General features: G+C 41.8%; 2 protein-coding genes across 3 annotated transcripts in view; one reads left to right on the plus strand and one right to left on the minus strand.

Moving 5' to 3' along the window:
- Nucleotides 1-7,960, plus strand: part of ACAN (aggrecan) — a 91,724-nt gene extending 83,764 nt beyond the window's left edge. The window contains 5 exon segments of the mRNA XM_074295121.1: nt 1,723-1,881; nt 2,384-2,466; nt 3,446-3,590; nt 6,776-6,958; nt 7,663-7,960. Of these exon segments, the coding sequence (XP_074151222.1) occupies nt 1,723-1,881; nt 2,384-2,466; nt 3,446-3,590; nt 6,776-6,958; nt 7,663-7,739 (647 nt within the window). The 3' untranslated portion in view covers nt 7,740-7,960.
- A 2,121-nt stretch (nt 7,961-10,081) lies between these two features.
- On the minus strand, nt 10,082-22,190 carry HAPLN3 (hyaluronan and proteoglycan link protein 3). 2 transcript variants are annotated; one of them, XM_074295123.1, is made up of 6 exons: nt 22,084-22,186; nt 21,671-21,733; nt 17,203-17,386; nt 14,619-14,987; nt 11,477-11,776; nt 10,082-11,166 (listed from the first exon to the last, which is right to left on the minus strand). In XM_074295123.1, the coding sequence occupies exons 3-6, from the start codon at nt 17,324-17,326 to the stop codon at nt 10,880-10,882; spliced, it is 1,080 nt and encodes a 359-aa protein (XP_074151224.1). In that variant the 5' UTR covers nt 17,327-17,386; nt 21,671-21,733; nt 22,084-22,186; the 3' UTR covers nt 10,082-10,879. The 2 variants fall into 2 exon arrangements, with proteins under 2 accessions (XP_074151224.1, XP_074151223.1); XM_074295122.1 differs by lacking the exon at nt 21,671-21,733 and having other exon boundaries at nt 22,084-22,190.
- Nucleotides 22,191-22,548: the final 358 nt, after the last annotated feature.

Here is a 22,548-nt window from a genome sequence, read left to right on the forward strand (position 1 = left end):
CTTTGCTAGTTTTGACTCTGAGCATCACCTCCTAAGCTGGGTGGAAAGTGATAGGTCAAAATGGCCAGTTCTTCAGGATCCAGCCAAATATCTTGGGGGAGTGGAACTGATATCACTATAATCCTTGCTCTGGTTATCTCCTCAACATCTCATTTTGTCTCATGGGAAAAGTGTGGGCAGCAGTAATGGGAGGAATGAAGAGAACAGCATAAATGTGATGCACAGACCACTGAACAAAACAGGAGTGAGAGAATTGGATAAAGTACCAGCTCTGACACTATCTATGTGATTATGGGCAAGTCACTTTACCTCTGTCTCAGTTTTTCCCTTCTGTAAAATAAAGAACCTAAGGTCCTTTCCAGCTCTAAAACTTTCCTATTCTTATTAATAACCTTAACACTTCCTTTCTAGACTTACTAATGCTCACAGAACAGAGTGCTTACACCTCTCCTCTTGCCTTCAAATCTGCCCCTAGCCTTCACATCTATATTTGGTTTTTTAGTTCTCTAGCTACCACATTTTTTTGTTTTCTGCTTCCTCAACAGGGCAATCAGACCTTAGCCCACAAAGATGAGTATGCAAAGAAGTGAACTTGCATACACACGAGAAGAAGAAATTCTACTACTCCTAAACCAGCATCCTCATGACTCAATATTTCAAATGAGAGGCTATTGAGGGTTAAATAAGAAATTTGTATTGGAAATATAAATAACAATAACAAATCTCCATGGCAGATATCCCCTTAAATTCATGACTTTCCTTAGATCCCATAATTTTCTGTAAGCCTCTGTTACTTTGTATTTCATAAGAGTTCGGTATCCAACCATAGGATTAATCAATGAATCAATCCTCTCTCCATTATCTCCTGAAGCTGGGAAAAAGGCCCAAGAGCCAACTGCCCTCACTTTGGTGTGTCTCTCATATAACATGCAGGTGGTAGGTCCAAAGGCTGAGCCTATTATGGAACAAGTTTTTCCAAAGCTCCGACTCCTACCTTTTCATGAAGTTGGGTCATTTCATTTTTGCTTATGTATCTATTTCATGATTTGCTAGAAAGATAGTTCCAACTCTATAACAAATGTCCCACACTATTTATCCCTCTATTGTCTTCAGTCCTTTGCCCCTACCAACTTTTATGTTCCTCCCCATGTCTGTGATAACTTCTGGCCTTTCTAAACTACTTTATCCTCTCCATCTGACTTCTACTCTTTTTTCTCTCGCTTCTCTACTTCTTAAATTAAAATTTGTTTTTGTTGAGAAAAAGGTAAGGTTGATAAGAGAATGCCCATCCTCTAGAACAGTGGTGTCAAATACAGATATTGCATAAGGATCTCTGTGGGTCATGTATTTACTTAGCTTTAAAATATGATGTTAGCTATGTTTCATTTTATTTTTATTTACTTTACTAAATATTTCCTAAGTACACTTTAATTTAATCCAGGGTTCATTCAGGAATGGGCTGCAGGCCATGAATTTGACACTTCTCCTCTAGAACTTGTCTTCAACAGACAAGATATTTCTGGGTCAATGGCAGGGATGCAGAGTCGCTAGAATCTCCCAGCCAGAGCTCTGAGATTCCTGTGAGCAGGGCCCAGTCTTTTCCTGCTTAAGGCCTGAGCCTCTCCCCTCACTTGTACACCTGGTATTTGAGGTAACTTGATCAAGACCAGGGTCTCTGATCAATCTTTGAATGTCCCTTCATGTCCTTGATGTTTATTTTAGACCAGGAGATTTGCGAAGAGGGCTGGACCAAATTCCAAGGACACTGTTACCGGCACTTTCCTGACCGGGAAACCTGGGTAGACGCAGAGAGCCAGTGCCGACAGCACCATTCTCACCTGAGCAGCATTGTCACACCTGAAGAACAGGAGTTTGTCAACAGTGAGTGCAAAGGGGCCCACCAAGGTTGGGTAGTTAAGGATGAGCAAGCACAGAGAACTGCATTGTAGGAGCAGAGTCTGACTAGTGAAGTAAAAAAATTATGGGTGAAGATACGTCAAGTTCCAAAAACTAAAGTATTCTCTCAAAAATGGGTAGTGTCCAACAACTCAGTTAAGACTTCTGAGTCAGACCACCTTTTGCTCCATTTGGGACAACTTCCTATAATATTAAAGCATCCTTGAAACAGTAAAGATCACTCACATGTATTTTACCAACTTGTGCCATCATTAGAAAGTTATTTAATACCTTGTGAGTATGTAAGCATTCAGGCCTAGACTCTTGGATGTCCCCTGGGACCAAGTTCATAAGGACTCAAAAATATGAGATACCTGACTCCCCATTACACTTTTTCCATATCTCCATCTTCTCAGATTATGTTCATTATTTTTTCAATCAAGCTCCCTTTGTGTGTCATGCTCACTCTTTTTACTTTTCCCTTCAGACAATGCCCAAGACTACCAATGGATTGGACTCAATGACAGAACTATTGAGGGTGATTTCCGTTGGTCAGATGGACATCCCTTGGTAAGTTAGTTATGCCATGATACTCAAGGCAAAAAGAGAGAGGATGGGGTAAAAATAATAAGAATTCACATTTAATATAGTTTCCCCCATTATAATCTCCTTGAGGGCAAGAAATAGTTTTTGTGGCTTCTTTGAATCCCAAGCTTATATCTAGAATATATTAAATACTTAATAAATGCTTATTGAATGATTAGTTAATCATTAGTTAATCAGCTGGGATAGAGATTCAACTTTGGAGAAAGAATCATAGGAAAGGAAAGAAAGTAAGATTTATTTAGAGATCACTTATATTATATACTTAGGCTTATTTGGGCATTTGGGGAGAAATAGAAGCCTAATACAGATTGCCTGCCCTCAAGAAGCTTACCATCTGTCAGAAAAAATAGTTTATGAAACAATACAAGTGCCAAGTGAGTAATAGAGATAAGAATTAATATGTCTTGAAAGAGTTGATTGTTGCTGATTGAAATGATTGTTGAAGGATTTATAAAAATAGAAGAACATGAGCTAAGATTTCTAAGACAGATAGGTATCAGAAAAGGGGAATTTGTTCTTTACATCCTAAACCCCATAGAGTCTTCTTTGAAGGATTTTCTCATGGATTCTTATTCATCTTTCTAATAAACATTCAAGCTAAACTGGAAAAATCAGATCACTTAATTTCCTTCAAAAGAGAGAAAATGACATGTCTCATCAGCAAATTCTGTGAATTTTTACTGAATGTTTTGAGACTGTAATGGTGGAAGTTCAAATTTATATAATCAAGGAAGAGCATGCTCCAGGATATAAGGGACAATGCTGCTATGCTCTAAGCAGCCTCTGCTGTCATGAAAAACTAAATTTCACTTCATGAGAAGCAAGATGTAAAACATTTGGAGATGGGAGATAGAATAAAGCTAGAATGGAACACAGATAGAAGCAACTGGCCCATTCTCCTTCTTGTCCTCTTCTCACTTTCTATTCCATATCCTGTCCTCAGCAATTTGAGAACTGGAGACCCAACCAACCAGACAACTTCTTTGCCACTGGAGAAGACTGCGTAGTAATGATCTGGCATGAGAAGGGTGAATGGAATGATGTCCCTTGCAATTATCACTTGCCATTCACTTGTAAAAAGGGCACAGGTAAGCTAAGGCCATTGCCGCAAAAAGCACCAGGAGACTTTTAGGATCTACAACACTGGTTCTGGAATCAAAAACAGAGACTTAATATTTGTGTGACCTTGAACATATCACATCATCCCTGGGCCTTATTTTTCTCACTTATAAAATAAGAGAGTTGCACTCAATGGCTTCTAAACTTATGATCTATAATCCCATCCACTTCCCAGGTGGGATTTTGCCCCACTAGAATGGACCAAGATGATTCAAAGAATGGGAATTTAAGTGAGAGGGAAGAAGAGGAGGAAGAGGAGGAGGAGGAACAGAGACAGAGACACAGAGAGATAGAGACACAGAGAAAAAGACACAGAGAGATTTATAGTTATAGATAACATAGCTACTATGGATCTCTATCTATCTATATGTATTCCACTGACCTGAGAGACAAGAGACCGGGAGTCTAGTTCACACTGCCTCAAACTTGCTTTGTCACCTTGGCCTAACTTTTCTGGGACCCAGATTCCATGTATGTAAACTAGGAGAGTCAGCATGGTACAACAGAAAGAGCTTAAGATTCTGAATTCAGTGGACTTTGGTTCAAATCTCACATCTGATGCTTATTATTTATGTGATTTTATATGTCACTTAATAGCTCTGGGCTTCAGTTTCCTTATTTGTAACATATAGGAATTAAACTACATGGCTGCTGAATTCTCTTCCAGCTCTATATCTGTGATCTTTTGGCTATAATTTGAAAAAGGAGAAGCCCATGAGCATTTATTCATGCTCTCCTAAATCCCAGAGGAATCCAGATAAAAATTACACAATAAGGGTTTGGTTTGTTCAGACCCTCAGCTGCCAAGAGCTCATTCTGTTCTGTTACCAGAGCTAAGCCCTTCTTTGCATTAAGCCAAATGCTGGAATAAGATCCCTTTTTAAAACGACCTTCCAAGTGAAGTGTTATCTCAGAGTCTACTTATAGAAGAACACTTTTGAGGGAGGTATTGGACTGCTTAGACCAAATCAAGAAATATTTTCTGTTTTACCTACTCTGTGCCTAGCACTATCTAGCCAAAGTTCTGTGATGGGAAGAGGCAGAAAATCTAGACTTTGATCTTGAGCTTTTTATAAACAAGAGATTAGAACATTATAGCCAAGGAATTATAATATTATATAAAGACTAGATAGTGTGATATACTGATGCTACAAAAATTCAGAGAGAAAGATTAATGTGAGATAAGGTCAGATAGAACTTCAGGGAGGAGTTGGGATTTGAACTAAGCCTGGAAGAAAATAGGATAGGAATGAGCAGAGAGAAGAGTCTAAGGAAGAAATATCAGATGAAAGAGATAGAGTAAGCAAAGCCCCAAAGCCAACAATGATTTACACAAGAAGAAAGAATCATAAAAGATTGGGCTGGTAGAGCTGGAAGGGGTCTAAGGGTTCACATAATCCAGATCTCATTTTATAAATAAGGAAAATAAAGCCTTAATGAGGTTAAGTGGCTTGCCTTTTGTCCCATAAATAGTATGTTCCTTTGATCTGCATACTATCATCTTTTTCTGCTTACCTTTATCTATCTCATCTCAGAAGTGTCTGCATTTTGATACAATCCAAGGTTAATCTCATTAACTAGAGATCTACCCAGAAGTCTCAAGTCCTTTCAAAAAGATCTGTGCTCAGTTTGTAGAAATAAGAGCCATTCCTCAACTGATATATATTCAAAGGATATGAAGAGGAAGTTTTTAGATGAAGTAATCACAAAGTTATCCACAGTCATATAAAAATTGCTCTAAATCACTATTGAGCAGAGAAATGCAAATTAAAACCACTCTGAGTTACTCTCCCACATCTATCAGACTGGCTAATATGAAAAGGAAAATGATGAATGTTGAAGGAAATGTAGAGAAAATGAGACACCAAGGTACTGTTGCTGAACTTATATAATGATTCGACCATTCTGTAAAACAATTTGGAGCTACATATGCCCAAAGGGCAATAAAATCATGCATGCCTTTTGATCCAGCAATGCTACTGCTAATTCTGTATCCCAAAGAGACAAAAAATAAGAAGGAAAAGGACTTATATATACAAAAAGTGTGGCAAGCTTTTATGTGGTGACAAAGAATTGAAAATTGAGGGGACAACATCATTTGAGGGATGGTTGAACAATTTGTTATATATGATTATAATGGAATACTATTGTATGACAAGCAGGAGGCTCTCGGAAAAATCTGGAAAGACTTACATGAACTGATGCAAAATAAATTGAACAGAATTAGGTGAACATTGTATATAGTAACAGTGATTTTATGGGATGATCAACTGATTTGAATAACTCAGATTTTCTTAGCATTACAATGATCCAGGACAATTCTGAAAGACTTATGATGAAAAATGCTATCTATCTCCAGAGAAAGAACTAATGGAGTCTGGATGCAGAACTTTTTCTTTATTTTTCTTGTTTGGTTGGTTTTTTACAAAATCTATTTCATTCACAATATGACTAACATGGAAATATATTTTGCATGACTGTACATATGCAACCTATATCAAATACCTTGTCTGTTCAATTAGGGGAGCAGGCACTTCCAGCTGATCAAAGATGGACAGAAATAACTACACCCAGAGAAGGAACACTGGGAATTGAATGTAAAATATTAGCACTACTGTCTATCTGCCTAGGTTACTTATACCTTTGGAATCCAATACTTAATGTGAAACAAGAAAATTGGATTTATACACATATATTGTATCTAGGTTATACTGTAACACATGTAAAATGTATGAGATTGCCTATCATCTAGGGGAGGGAGTAGAGGGAGGGAGGGGAAAACCTGGAAAAATGAATACAAGGGATAATGTTATAAAAAAATTACTCATGCATATATACTGTCAAAAATGTATAATTATAAAATTAATAAAATAAAATAAAATACTCATAAGAGAGCAGAAGGGAACAAAAAAGCATCATATCAATTGTAATACATATTTTAAAATATATATAACAGATGTACATAGCGATATAAAACTTTTCTCTATAATTCAAAAAAAAATTAGGGGAGCAGGGAACTGAAGGAGAAAATTTGGAGCTCAAAAATTTTAAAAAAACAAATACTAAAATTATTTTACATATAATTTAGGAAAAAATAAAATATTAAATTAAAAATTATATAACTTTGCTTTACTACATGTTTTCAACCTTACAGTTGCTTGTGGAGACCCTCCTGCAGTCGAACATGCTAGGACCCTTGGACAGAAAAAGGACCGATATGAAATCAATTCACTGGTCCGGTACCAGTGCAATGAGGGCTTTGTTCAGCGCCATGTGCCCACAATCCGATGCCTACCTAGTGGACACTGGGAAGAGCCACAGATAGCCTGCATAGACTGTAAGTACTCCTTGTTTCTGTTTGCCCAACTCTTCCTTCTCCTAAGCTATCCAGGGAGGATCTGATTAATGAATGAAACATAGAAAACTAAGGATTTCAGCATATTTCCTCCTATCCTTCCAGAATTTCTGTAATTTTACTCTTGAAAATGCTCTAGTTCCTACTTAGAGAAAAAAAAAATGGGGCTAGGGGATATAATCATAGAATTAGGGACAGAAGGAATCCAGATCATTTAGGCTAATGCCCCCATTTAATAGATAAGTAAACTGAGGCCCAGAAAAGATTAATACTTTTGGCAGAGCCAGGATTGGAACGCAGATCCAATTTCAATATTCTTCCCATTACCAATATGGGGTGCTAGAGAAGTTTCTTGGAATCCCAGTTGCCTTCTTTGACCCCAGGACCTAATAGGTTCATAAAGCTGAACATAATCCAATTGAGAATATAGTATCTATGTGTTTATAGTAAAAAACATATAAGATAAAAGATGTAGGAGAGATTTTTTTTTTTTTTTACCCTTCTGTTACCTATGCCTGAGACCTGATCAGTTTGGTAGGTTTGGGGAAAATGCAAAGTCCAGAAGCTGACAGCCCAGGTAGAAGCAAGGACCAAGGCAAGTGAAGTTGATGAAGAGAGCCAGCTTAGAATGGACTCAACTCTGTTCTCCCTTCCCTGAGTAATCAGTATGTTCTCCCATCTTATAGCTACCACCTACAAGCAACGACTACAAAGACGGAACTCTCAGCCCCAGCGGAGCAACGTCCACAGCACAGCCCACTAGACAGTAAATTCCCCCCAGAGAGCCAAAAAGGACAGAATGAGCCGACAGACCTTACGGAACTGACACTATTTCATGGAGTCATTGTCACCTTCTTGTTGCTTTCTGTCATATAAGGAATTACATTAAAAAGGAAAAAAAACCCACATCATGTATATACCCATCCCCAAAAAATCATCCCCCAAAATATTTTTTTTTCTTTTTGCAAATCACTAAAGCAAAGAACTAGATTCCAGCCACATTTTTCCCCCACAGTCTGAGTTTAGGTACTTTTCTTCAATTTCATGTTGTGCCTATTTCAGGGACCAGGGCAGGGATGGGGGGGAGGAGGGAATATGGGGAGGGGGTTAAGTTAAATAAAGAAGATTATTTTTTGTTTCCTGATTTTATCCAAGAACAATGTAATTATTTGTTATTTAATCTCCAAGAAGGGCTAGCAGAGGGAGAGGGAGAGTGGGATCATGTGAATGTTCCAAAGAGACAGAGGACTTGGAGAATGCTGTACTAGTGAACTATAGTTGAATGTATCAGAAATGATGGGGATAGAAAGAGTAGGGTGTCTGTGATAAAGGCAGGAGTCAGAGGGAAAGGGGGAAGAGGAAGGAAAGTGTATGAAGAAGGCAAGACAGAAGGAGAGCTATAGAGGAGAAGCTCAAAGGAGGATGGGTTCTGGGGCTGGTTCCACTCTGATTAATTAGCTTCTCTGGCTTCCTCTCATCACCTATTTGCCATCACAGCCAGTGTCACAGCAGGGCTGGGGGGCACTCCTGATCCAAGTTCTAGCATCACCCCCCGGGACCGTGCAGGCCACCATGGTTCCGTGCACCTATTTATATTTTTGAAAACTGACAATAATAAAAAAAAATTGGAAGAGTCCTTTTTTTTTTTTTTTTTTTTTTCTTCTTATAATTCAAGGGATGGCGCCGGAGGACTAAAGGCTTATTGAAAGGACTTCTGGGGAAATGTAAAGGTTTTTTGGTTAACTCCCAAAGGGATAAAAATCCTTTGTATTCAAAGAAGATGTGGAATTAGGTGTCTCTACAGCAGACAAGCTGCTATAAACCATCTACAGTAAAACATAGTAGTTTATTCTTATCAGGATGATTTAAGTATTGATTTAGAGCTAGAAGAGATAGTAGAAATCATTTCATTCACACACACACACACATTAATCCCTTTCACATCAAAACTTTTCCTGTTGTGGTTTTGGTATTGATGAGAATCAATCAGGATCAGTTGGGGTCCTGGGAAAAGAATTTCAGGGAGCAAGTTGGTTCTCAGTCAAGGCAGAATTTATTGCAAACAATAGGGCATGCTTGGTTCTTAAGGAATCAAGAGCAAGCTAGAAAAAAGTTCCCATATTTATAGAAATTTCTAGGCTAGATGTCACAGGTTGAGTCAGTTTTCATGAGGACAATTAATTGCTGAGAAACAGGGTGTAGTTGCTCAACAGTCAGGTGCAGGAGTGCTACATATTTCAAAGATCTTGGTGAATAAAGTCAGTCACATTTGCCCTCCAAAACAGCCTTTGTTACTGGAAAAAGTTTCCTAAAGGGCATGGTATAAGGCAATGGTTAAAGCCAATCTCATCAATGTATTGCTGGTCAATATAAGAAATTAAATGGGAATTTGGGGGAGCTGTAGAAGCCACAGATGACACACAAAGGACATCAGATGACACAGCAAAAGTTTGGAAACTCAGAAATGCATAAAATATACGTGTGGTATTGTGTAATATCAAACATTTTATCTTTTAATACTATGATAAATTATGATTTTCTGGTACAAAGGGGGAGGGACAAAATGTTTTAGGCACACTTTCCAGATTGAGGGAGGATGCTGCTCCCCTTACCCTTAGAAGATAGGAAGAATAACTAGTTTTATTTGTCTCCAGGAACACAGAGTGCTTGTGTAATGAGACCCTGAGGATGTGTTCAGCCCAAAGACATAGGCCTGGGTGAAGGTATAATAAAAACAAATCTGACTCTAGAATCCAACCTCCAGCAGCTACTAATATTGACTAAGACAGCAGGGACTTTCCCCTCTCACTCCTCTCTTCAGATACATCCCTTTGTTTCACAAATTCACTGAATGCCTTTAAGAAAACATTTCCACGGCAGCAGCTCCTGACTCCAGAGCAGTAATTCTCCCATATTTCCCCCACCCCCTGCCAACGAACATGTACATATGTGGATACCGCACTTTCTTCTCTCTTATCACTCCCCACAGTCATACCTGACCATGGAGCAAGAAGTACTATTATTCATCTTCCAGCTCAAAAAAAAAAAAAAAAAAAAAATGTATAGGTAGAGACAAGAGAAGAAAAAGGACCCAGGAGGAACCAAAAGTTTTTAAAAGGTCATAGCACCATTTATTACTCTTGGAAACTTAGTGGCAGTTCCCAGAAAGGAATTAGAAAATGAGACTGAGACACAAAGGTCCTTGAACCAGCAGAGCTTGGGATGTTGTTTGGAGCATCAGCTTCTTGGATGGACTGATTTGGATTCATTTGGACAAGAATGGACCCCAGTGAAAGGCCAGAAGAGAAGGAAAGTATGAGAGGCAGGAAGCCAGTTAGCAAGAGCTGTCCAGAATCTTGATTTGAGTCCCTTGTCTTGTTTTATGTCAACACAAGGAGGATGGGAAGACCCCCGAATCCCTTTTTTCTTCTCACGTAAAGATACCCCCCCACCTCCACCAAAGGAAGGAAAAGTGTACTAAAGAACTGTGGACTAAGAGTAGAGATCTGGGTTCTAATTCTAGCAGTGCCATGAGCTTGCTTTGTGACCCCTCTCATGAACTCAGTTTCCTCATCTGTAAAATGACACAACTGAACTAGATGATCTCTGGAGTTCCTTGTAGCTTTTAAGATTCTACTTCATGCCCTAAGTGAGAGATGGAATCCAGAGGTAAAAAAGACACATAAGAAGACATCTCTTTGGAGAATTCAGTTTCCTCTTTTGGTTTTAAAAAACACATAATAAAAAATATTATTGTTTAAACAAAAATGATGAAAAAATGTAAAGTTATCTAAAATCTCCTCAACTCTCAGGGAAAATGAGACTTACAATAAATACACCAGCCTTGAGGAGCAGGCAGGAAAAGGAAAGGGACCAAGGCTGTGGTCAAGGGACCCCTTAGCCCTAGCTCGGTCGGTAACAATAGACTCCGTATTTCCTGCTCTCCTTGTCAGGGAAGCCGAAGCTCCGCACACCGGGATGAAGGGATCCACAGTTAGGCCGGGGACGGGTGATAGGATAGCGGACGCTGCCATCGGCCAGCCAGCCCGCATCACAGCGGTCCAGGCCGTAGAACTTCCAAGCCGCAAAGAGCTGGCCCACCTTGGCAATGTGGGCCCCGTCCTCCTGGCAGGCCTGCTCGGCCTCAGCCAGCGTCATCTTCTCCGGGTGTGCTAAATAGTATACCCGCCCTGTGGGGAGAGGGGGGGGCACCATGAGCATCAAAGCAACCATCACAGCAGGGGCCACAGGTCAGGCTGGGAAACACTATTAAACCCCTGCTGTATGCAGAGCACACTGAGAAAGACGCGAAGTTAGGTAGAGGAGCAGATGGGATCCTGATTGTGTTAAGTAAAGGGCTTTGCAAAATGTAAAGCACTCTGCTCAATGCCCATTATTAACCAGCATTACACTAGTGTCACTCGGGCAGGAAAGCCCCCTCAGAGACCCAGGGGTAGACAGGGGCAGAGGAAGGCCGAGGACCCAGGGGGAGCCGCTCACCTTTCACGGAGGAGAAGCAGAAGACGTCATAGCGGTCCTGCCTCTTGTGGCGCTCCCCGTAGCTGCGGATCCCCGGAGCGAGCCCGTGCCCCCCACACGGCTGCCGCGGCAGGGTGATGGGGTACTGCACGCTGCCGTCCAGCAGCCACCCGGCGTTGCACCAGTCCAGCCCCTCCTCCCAGGCCCTGAAGAGCTGCTCAAAGGAGGCCAGCACGGCGTCTTGCTCCTCGCAGGCCCGCTGCGCCTCGGGGAAGTTGAGCCGATAGCGCCCGCCGGGCGGCTGGTAGGGGAACACCACACCTGGCCAGGAGAGAGGGAGAGGACAGGATGGGCCGCTTTCTCCAGGCCCCTCTTCCGTCCAGTCTGGCCCGAGCCAGGACAGCCGGAAGGCCGCTGGCAGCGAGCAAAGCTACAGACCGTTCCAGAAAGGCCTCACCCTCGATACTGGATCTATTCTGGCCACCGGACCCAGGGGGCTCCACGGGAGGAAGTGAGGCGGGTGGCCTCGCCCAGCGATTCCCTTACACGTCATAATGACGTCACCTCTCTGAGGTCACTGTGCTCTTCGAGAAGGAAGAACGGATAACGAGGGAGAAGGCAGAGGTGTCTATGATACCAGAACATAAGGGAGGGGGGAACAAGGGGGAGAGGAAAGGAGAAGGAGCGGGTAATAGGGAAGGAGGGACAGGAAAATACTGAAAGGATGAGGAGTTAGGGCCCAGGCCCAGTCCTGAGGATCCTGGGTCTCTCCTCACCCCATTGAAGCCGGGGTCCCTTATGCTTTTCACACTTCTACAGTTCACAACCACAAGTCACAACCCAGTTTAAGGGGCTGCTCTGAGTGATCCGGTCAGGGGTCCCATGCAGGCGCGTTCACATCCCAGGTAAAGGCAGACTTAGCGTCATTTTCTAGCCCTATCCCAACACGCGGCCCCATTAGGTGACTTCCGTTCCTTTCCAGGAAGCAGCAGGGCCAATCAGCTCTGCCTAAGCCCTAGCTAGATCCCTGCCTGGCCGCCTGATCCCTGAGGAGTCTGCCTGACCTTTATGTGGCTTTCCACGCTAAGTTTTAGGTTCTGTCCTACAGTGAGAAGTTTAAACTACTAGACAATGGGACTGGACAACCAGAAGGGAGCACATACCAGGAACAAGGGAGGGGACGGAGAAGATAACGAGTCCTTTCTTATCTCACCTGACTTATCCTCAACCCCACGTCCACAAGTCCACAATCCGATCTCTCGGTGTACTGGATTCGTTCTTGTCCTAATGTCTCCTCTCCCACCTGCTGCTTTGAATCTATTCACTCCCAGCTCCTAATTGCACCATTTCTAGTTACCTTCAGCAATACCTTTCCCATCCTCAAACTCAGAAGTTCTCAAACTACTGCGGGTGGGCCAGATGCGGCTGCTTGAGGACATTTATGCGGCATGCCAGGTTATGGCAAATGGGCTGAGGGGCGGAGACAGAGTGTGAGCTTTTGTTTTTACTATAGTCAGGCCCTTCCACAGTCTGAGGGACAGTGAACTGGCCCCCTATTTAAAAAGTTTGAGAACTACTGCCTATTCCCCCCCCCTTCCACTCATAATCCTACCATCCCTCATCTCCGCTCCCACCATCCCATGGATCACTCAACTTTATCTACTTCTCTCTCCTTCCTACCTCCCGGGACAAGTCTTAGGGACCAGGGTCCCATTGACCACAGAGAGACCTCTCTCCCTCCCACAAAAGAGAGGTGTCCAGCAAACTAAATCCAATCAAACTTGCTTTCCTAGACACAGGAAACCCACATAGACCCAGATCTAGGAATCAGAGCAATAATTCTTTGCATTTTATAGATTTCAAAGGGTTTTCACATACAGTATCTCACTCTGTCCTAACAACAATCTTATGAAGGCATCAGGGGAGATAGTCCCCCCATTTTACAGGTAAGGAAGTAAAAATAGAGAAAGGTAAAGTGACTAAGACTAAAAAAAAGTCACAAGACTAGTAAACAGCTAAGATGAAGATAGGACAAAAAACTGCCTGACATCAAGCTCATCCCTTCTTCCTTTGAGACCCCCACTTCTTGCTTCTAATCGTCCCTTTCCTGCCCATTTTAGGAGAAGGATACAAACTGATGCAGTCTAGAAATGTCAACAGATATGCTTAGAATCAAAAAGACTTAGATACAAAGACTGCTTCAGACATTTAGAGCTTAGCAAATCACTTCCTCATCTGTAAAATGGAATAATATTCACAGGGTTGTGAGGACTTCATAAATATGCACTATGAACTGCGGTCTAGTGGACAGAGCCTTGGGCATGGAGTAAAAAAGATCTGAATTCAAATCCTGCTTTAGACATTTAACTGTAGGGCCCTGAGCAAGGTACTTGATGTCTCTCGGATTCCATTTCCTCATCTGTCAAATGGGATTAATAACAGCACTTCCCTCACAGAGTTGTGAGGACCAAATAAGATAACATATGTAATATACTTTGGGGAGGGGAAGGAGTGTGGTTATTAATGTTAGATAGTGTTAGCTATTCCAACAGGATGTGTTGGCAGGAGCTGAGATGCTAAGAATATGAGGTAACATGGACTACTGGAAAGAGCATGAGTTTAGGAGTCAGGAGACCTAGATATAAATTTTGGCTCTGTGATTTACTATTCATGTTAAGTTTGGGCAAATCATTTCATTTCTCTATGTGGATCCCAGTTTCTTCATCTGTAAAATGAAAGGGACTACTAGATGATTTCTAAGATCCCTTTAATAACTAAATCCCACAATACTCTATACCTGCCCAGAGGGCTCTTTCCAATTAACTTCCCTACACCAATATTGTATCTCTATCTCTGTTTGTGTCTCTATATTTGTTTCCGTCTCTGTCTCTCTCATTCTCTTTCTCAGTTTCTGTCTGGCTCCCTCTCTTTCTCTCTCTCCCTCCCTCCCTCCCTCCCCCCCCCCTCTCTCTCCCTTTGTCTCTCTTTCTCTGTGTCTCTGTCTGTCTCGGGCTCTCTGTCTGTCTGTCTCAATTATATATATCTATCTGTCTTTCTCTCTGTCTCTGTCTCTATATCTCTCTCTGTGTGTCTCTCTGTCTCTCTCTGTTTCTCTCTCTCTTCTCTCTTCCTCCTTCCATCCTTCATTTCCTCACTAACTTACCCCTCAGCTCCAATTCCACAACACCACTCTCATCTTCCAGCCCATCAATGACCTCACATCGATAGCGTCCACAGTCCTGCAGGCGGAGGTCATGGATCACCAGGGAGACATCCTGCTCCTTTTCTTGTAAAAGGTGAACACGACCCCGGAATTCCCCAAAGCTTCGGTGCCTTAGCCCAATAGCCACCAGCACATCCCGCTCGGGGGCCCCATTTTCCCCCAGTTTCCACCACTTGATCCGGACAGGACGAGAGGAGGTCAGTGCTGGTTCATAGTGGTAGCGGCAGGGTAGGGTCACATTGGCACCTCGGTGAGTGAACAGGGGATCCTCAGGTGTCTCTACCACCAGCTTCACCCCATTGAAGAAACCTTTTGGGAGAGATGGGAATCCAGGGTGAGAAATTATCCAAAGCCAAAGTCAAGAAACCAGAAGTCCCTTGATACTTACCACATTGCTACAATTCACAACCACAACTCAAACCCCAATTACAGCAACTAAAGTAATTAAAAGGAAGTATTTCTAAAGCTCCTAAGGAAAAAAAAATCTGTAAACTTGATCCAGAAAAAGGATAAAATGTATCTCTTTTCATTTTTTTTTTGCATAGATGTGAGAGTATTAGTACAGAACTTAGTATATACTGTCAGACTATATGAATTGGTTACTTTTGCTAAAATGCTTTTTCCCCCTCTTATTTTTGTTACAAGGGATGGTTCCTCTGTGAGGTGATAGGAAAAGAACAACCAAACAAAAAGTTATCAATAAAAATTTAAAAACAAAAGCAATACCAAAAAGAAAGAAAAAAGGGGTAGGTAGGTGGCACAGTAGTTAAAGCACCAGGCCTAAAGTCAGGAAGACCTGAATTCAAATTTGGTCTCAGACACTTAATATTTCTTAGCTATGTGACCTTGGGTAAGTCACTTAACCCCAATTACCTCAGCAAAAAAAAAAAAAAAAGAAAGAAAGAAAGAAAAAGGGGAAAAAAAGCATTCAACTCAACTTTCTGACCAAATACCATAAACTAAGAATAAGAAGAACTTTTTTGGTGGAGAGAAAAGTCAGTAGAAGAAGAAGCCAGCTCCCAAGCCAGTCCCTGCCCAGCTATGGGACACATTGAAGAAATGTCCTCCTATCAACAAAAATCCCCCCAGAAGGGGAAGGTAGATGGCTCAGTGAATAGAGCACCAGCCTTGAATTCAGGAGGACAGGAGTTCAAATCTGATTCAGACACTTAACACTTCCTAGCTGTGTGACTCTGGGCAAGTCACTTAACCCCAGCCTCAGGAAAAAAAAAATCCCCCCAGAAGTATTTGCTAGCTCCAAGAGTTGGTCTCTGTAATTAGCTTCCCTTATTATTTGGAGGAAGTAAAAGAAAGGAGCTAAGAACAAGTTAGACTTTCAGTCCAGTTAGCCAGTTAAAGGCTAAAGAGTTGTCCCTGAACTGAGATTTCAATGGATTTTTATTTTTTTTTTAATACTAAAATATTCATAGCAACTTTTTTTGTGGTAGCAAAGAACTGGAAACAAATTAGATTCCCCATTGATTGAAGAACAAAGAATCAAATTGTGGCAGATAAATACAATGCACTAGTTCTCAAACATTTTTTGTACAAAGAGCTGAACATTTAATTTGGCAATACTATAGGCGAGAGTCAAGAAACTCTAGTATTCAGTTTTCCTTAAATAAAAGCAGCTGTTTTTGTTGAGTTCTCTATGAATTCAAGGTTGATGCATTTTGAGGTTAGCACATAGAAATAATAGTCAGGTTTTGTTTATTTTATGAATACTATACTTTGCCATGCTCCATGTGGTGGGTAGATAACTAAAATGCATTTAAACAAAATAATTCCAATTTTTTCTTTTATCTGCATTAATATACCATCCAAAATTTCATGGCACATCCAGTGGAACTAACAGTATATCCTTTGAGAATTACTGATGTAATACAATATTATTGCATTATTAAGAAATGGTAAGAGGAAAGATTTCAGAGAAATCTGGGGAGTTTTGTTTGTTTTTTTTTTTTTTTTTAACAAACTGATACAAAACCAGGAGAGCAATTTACATAATAATAACAACAGTATTATAAAGATAAACAACTTTGAGTTCTTAAGAACTCTGAACTGTTATTTGATATCTATTAAATTCTGAATTAAAACAATTTTATAAAAAAAAAAAAAAAAAGAACATTCCTTGAGAATGGGGATTGTTTTTGCTTTCTTTATATATGCACAATACAGTGCCCAGGATATTTGTGTTGTCCTCAGATATATCTAACTCTTTGTAACCCCATTTGGGGTTTTCTTGGCAGGGATTTTGAAGTGGTTTGCCATTTCCTTTTCCAGATTTTTTTCCAGATAAGGAAATGGAGGCAAACAGAGTTAAGTGATTTGTGCAGAGTCACACAGCTAGTAAGTGTCTGATGCTAGATTTGAATTCATGAAGATAAATCCTGCTGACTCTAAGCACGGGGCTCTAAAGCCAGACTATAGGTAAGTATTTAATAAGAGCTTGCTGATTGACCAAAATTGAAGTCCCCTGCCTTGTGCAAATAAGATTCTTTGTCATTGTGGAAGATACACCCACCTTCTCCATTGCCATTTCTGTAGCTTCTGTCATTCATGACATTACCATAGTAGAAACCGTTGTAGAAGGGGAGTCCAGGACAACCAGAGGGCAGCAGGAACACAATCAACAACTCCAACAGCATTTCTCATCCAGAGAAACTCCACTGCTCTTGGCTGAGAGTTGGGGGCTCCAAACGAGCCAGCTGAGAAGAGAAGAGCACAAAGGTTAGAGAAAGACTCCATTGGGAGAGGATTACAGGACACATCCTTATGATGTCTAGACAGTTGGATCAGGCAACAGAAGCCCAGCAAAGGTACCCTCTCTAAGCTTCCTTCTCAGGCCATGAAAAATTCCCTTACTGATGACTCTAAAGCCACAAAGAAACCATAATCCACGTAGCCTCAGTTCATTCTCCTCTCCTCCCATGTTAGCTCTGGATGGTAAGCTAAGCCTTTCATGTCTTGCTTAACCTTGAGTCTGGGCTCCCTGCTGAGAAAGATTGGCAGCCAGCCCTCCCGCCCCTTCAGACTGAGTGTGGTCCAGCTGGCTGCCCCACTGCACTATGCCCTGCCTGTCAGGCAGTCTGCCTACAACGAGAAAGAGCATGCTTTGGTTCTCCTCCAGAACCTGGATCCCTGACTCCAGTTACCTCCTTATCCTTCTCTACCCTACAAGGAAATTGGAGCCATAAGGATCTTCAGCAAACTCAGGGAATGCATCTGTATCTCTTTCCCACCTGATGGATATACTGGACTCTCTACAATCCATCAATTAGTCAATAAACATTTATTAAATGCTCACTATGTGTCAAGGACTATGCTAAGCACTGAGGAAACTAAAAGAGGCAGAAGAGTGCCCTTTTCTCAAGAGAATAGCATTCACAAGACATAATCAATTAACCAATCAGCAAGCATTTATTAAATGTAGATTAAATGTAGTAAAATGTAGATACAATGTGTCACATTATATTAGATACTTTAGTATTTATATGCTGCTTCATAGAGCCAGGAGGCAACAACCTCAGGGAATGTAAGGCAAAAAAGGACCAGCTTTGGTTCTTAATAAACAGCAGTTTAAATTTATAAAGAATTTTTTTAAGGTTTACATAATGGCCACTTTAAGCCCAGCCTTGGGAGGAAGCCCACTGGAACCACACAAATGTTTGATGAGCCTGCTTCTGGAATGAGGCAATGATGGAAGACCTCAGTTCTTCACCTCAGAGGATGCACAGGTATTCTGTAACTGACCCCTAACTGCTTTCTGCACAGCTGGCCACTGAGCTGTAACTGGGAGCATATAGCAAAAGTTCCAATGGAGAAGCTCATGCTTTTCTTTCCTCTTCCACACAAGGAGTAAGGATAATTCTCTGAACTCTGAAGCTGGTGGCCTCCTTGGCAAGCCTGTGTCTGAGATGGGATCTGTTTGCATATTCTTTCCCTTGGCACAGGACTATGTAAGAATTAGAAAGATTGGAAGAACCATCTTGTTCCATAGGGAGAATGGGCTCCAACTGAAAAATGGAAGCTACAAACACTGTTCCTGCCACTGAGTTCACTTCTGGAGATTGAGTTCAACTCATCGGCAATATCAAATCACAGCTGGGCAAGGTCAAGCATGTGCTTCCTCAGGAAAGGTGCCTCCTTAGGAAAGCTGCCTCCTTAGGCTTGGCCACTGGACCTCCTATGACTCCTCCAACTTTAAACAATGGGAACCTTTGATATTCACTTTTGGTTCTAGCAAAAGCCCCTCTGCCATTACTAAGCAGACAGGAAAAGCTGGGCTTCCATTCAACATCATCATACCTTTCCAGAAGCAAACTCAACCAGTCATCCACATGGAATCCTCATTGGCCAGTCCCCTACCACATTTACAAAGTATTTTCCTCACAACATACCTGTGAGGTGAGCAGAACCAGTATTATTCCCTTCCCTATTTGATGACAACTATAACACAGAAGGTTGTGACTAAAGGTTTCCGTACCTCCTAAGTGGTAAGAAACTAAATTTCAACATCAGTCTTCTTACTCTCAGTCTTCTAGTGTAACAAATGATTTGGTATCTTTTGCTTAAGAATAGTTCAGGCTCTTCTGTCAGGCAGCCAGTTTTCCAATCCTGGTTCAGTAATCTTTCCATTATGCTCCTGTATCTTTTTTACTTTGGTCCCCAGAACGTTTCCCTTCTTTCTTTCTTTAGTTCCAAGCTGGAGACAAAGTATTCTAAAATCTTAGCTAGTGTATGTAGGTCCTTAATTTAGCCAGAACATAAAGTAGAGAGGCAAACTAGCATAGTATAAATAACCCTAAATTGGGAGGAAAAAGATATGGGTTTTTACTCCAGTTTTGCCATTAAGGTAATCACACCTCTCTGGTCCTCGGTTGCCTCAACTACAAAATTAAGACATTGGATTAGATAATCTGTAAAGTTCTTTTCCAATTTTATACTTTTGAGATTCTGAAGCTGAGACATGGAAATACCTCTCTGCCTACACAAGATCTTTGGAAAACACTCCTTTCTTAACCTTGCTCTCATGGGCTTCATTCCACACTCCCCATATTCTTTTACTCAGCTCATGTCCTACATTCAACTGAACTAACAAGCCCAAGGAGCAAACACAAAACATCCTGCTCTTTCCTCCCACTAGAAGCCAATTTGATTTTCCTCAGACTTAGGAATACAAGCAGAAAGGGCCCAGGATTCAGCCCAATTATGAATCATGAAATCAGAGATACAGGTTGATCCTCAAAATTGTTCTGATCTTCTTGTTATCCTTTAAAATGAGGATAAAACTATTGCCTAGAATATTAGCGCTGGAAAGTATCTTAGGGATTGGTAAACTCTAATTTTATAGCTTCTATTCATAAAGTACTTAAAAACTAGCAAAATGCTTCATGAATGTTATCTCATTTGATCCTCACAACAAACTCCAAGGAAGGAGTTACTAATATTTCCACTTTACAGACAAAAAAAAACTGAGATTAAAAATCTTGGTTCAAGAGCATGAAACTAGCAAGTATCTGAGGCAGGATTCCAATTTAGGACTTCCTGACTGAAACCCATTTCACAGAGCCCCCGAGCTGATTCTTGTTCAAAGTCATGAAGCTGGATAGTAGCAAAGTTAAAAGGAGGACCTCCATCCACTGGTTCCTTATGCTCCTTTCCTTACACTTTGATGCACAGAGCATACTGAGGGGCAAAGAAACGCCTATCCAGACCTCAAATGCTGTGAGTGGTCCATAAGAAAGACTATGCCCTCAGTTAAGAGAAAGGAATGAAGGGAGATTCTAGGCAAGGAAATATTTCCAGTGTTAGATACAGTCTGACATTCCTTCCTATCACATACCTCTTAATTTTTCAAATATAAAACTTTCCTACAGTTTCTTACTTTTCCTGCACCAACTCAGGACTCAGGTCACTAGTTGCCTCCCTGATGAAGGAAAATGGAAGGAAGAAGAGAAGAGAAGGAGGAGAAAGATCAACTGGACAAACAGACAGATAAGGAGATATGTAGTTTGCATAGTACTTGAAGATTTACAAAGTGCTTAGTAGAAAGAATCTAGAATTTGAAAATCGAAGTTTAATTCTAAATTCCAATACTTTCTACCTGTGTGATCAAGGGCAAGTTCACTTAATCTCCCTTTGCCTCCATTTCCCTTTCTGTATAGTGAAAGGGACTAGATGACTCTTTTAGCTCTGAATCTATATTCCTAAACTTTATGCCTCCAAACCAGGTGGTAGCTTTCTAAATCCAGGTGTCTGCACATCTCCATAATACCAGCAGAGGGTGCCATGCACCTACCAGGTTACTCAACAGCTCTCAACCCCCAGGGCTCTGGGATAGGAATTTGACATTTGTGCCCCCTGTTTGGACAAGGTTTGTTTATAAGTTCCTTTGAAACTGCCCCTATCAGTCAAGGGAATGTGGAGATAGGAGGTGAGCTGAGAGGGGAATCCCAATTGCTCCTGACATTCCCTTTGCTCTAACCCTAACTAAGTACCATAAAGGAACCTTAATACATCAGGAAAACTTCCTGATCTCCCAAAAAAGGATCCTCCAGGATACAGAGATAAACCTTTGCTTAATTAATAGACCCGTCTGCCCTTAGAAATATTCCAGGGACCTCCCACCAAGTCCCACTTTCTGGCAGAGACAAAAATTTTTGGCCCTCCTGTGCCCCACAAAACAATCTGCCTGCCCCTCCCGCTGCTGGAGGGCACTCCAGGAGAGAGGCTAGAGAAGTTGGGGAAGCACGAAGCTGTGTCCTCTGCTTTGCTCTGGTTCTGGGTCAGGCTCACTCATGTTTGCTCTCCCTGTCGTAGTTCTTAAATGAGGAAGACTGAAAAATGTGGGTGGGTGTCCTGGACTATCAGAGGAGCTGGGATGGAAGTCCCAAGCCTAGCCAACAGGGTCATTTCCACTCCCCTCAGACAGCTGTTTTCATTTTCCCCCAAGCATCTGAAGGTACCTGGCCCCAAACCTGCCAACTTACCTCTTCACCTCACTCCATCATGGACACTTCTGTGGAATTGGCACACGGCAGGCAGTTTCTCCCCTGGAGAATATTACAGCAGACCACAAACCCTTTTACTCTGCCCTGGATCTCTGCCCTAAATCTTAAGTAATCCTTAAGATCCCCCTGTCTCAAGCTTTCATTCTTTGCCCCAGGGCTCATACTGTATCTCCAAAGAGCTCCCTTCCCCAGAGCCCCGTCCCAAAGCCCAAGGGGCTCTCCCTCTGCCTCTGAATGTCTTGGTGCCCAAATCACAGACCTCACTCTGGTCCTGCATCTTGTCTCAGATCCCAAACCAACCTCTCCTGAAGCAGGGAGTAAGGGAGCCTCACTGCAAGAAATTACAGGTTTGCAAAAGTGCCTCCCTGGATTCCCTGGGCCAGGGCACTTACCAGCACAACTCCGGTGAGACTTCCCACAGTCCCTGCTCAGTAAATGAGGCTAGAGGGCTCCGGGATATGTTTGGGGCTCTTGAATGGCCAGAAAGGAAACAGCACAGAACAAACCCCACCACTCCTGGGCCAGCCTCTTAAAGGAACACACGCCCCTTTCCCAGGCTTTGGCTGGGCTGCAGGATAGGGTAGCCACAGCAGTCCTAGAGCTTTCCTAAGAGCCTTTGAGAACAAGGACATTTTCTGCCCTCAGAAACAGAATGGAGGAAGCGGACTTTGCAAGAGCAGAAGACTCAGTTTAAAATAAAGGAAAAGGGAGTGGGAGAGTTCTACCCCAGCTTGGTAGTAGCAATCTCCTAGTTTAAAAGATAGAGTTAGAGTCACTGAGAAAGGAGCCACTAGGCAGTCAGTAATATAACCAGAGATGGTCCGGTAGCAACCTGGCCCTAATCCTTTTCAGGAGTT

This window comes from Sminthopsis crassicaudata, chromosome 2 (genome assembly GCF_048593235.1).
Source record: "Sminthopsis crassicaudata isolate SCR6 chromosome 2, ASM4859323v1, whole genome shotgun sequence".
Taxonomy (NCBI): Eukaryota; Metazoa; Chordata; class Mammalia; order Dasyuromorphia; family Dasyuridae; genus Sminthopsis; species Sminthopsis crassicaudata.

Bases quoted from the DNA above. Each gene is read 5' to 3' on its own strand.
- HAPLN3 (XM_074295122.1), bottom strand. From the start codon at position 17,326: ATGCTGTTGGAGTTGTTGATTGTGTTCCTGCTGCCCTCTGGTTGTCCT. The intron at 14,988-17,202 runs GTGGGTGTATCT...CTCTCCCAAAAG, and splicing joins CAGAAATGGCAATGGAGAAG to GTTTCTTCAATGGGGTGAAG. The intron at 11,777-14,618 runs GTAAGTTAGTGA...TCTCCTGGCCAG, and splicing joins TGTGGAATTGGAGCTGAGGG to GTGTGGTGTTCCCCTACCAG.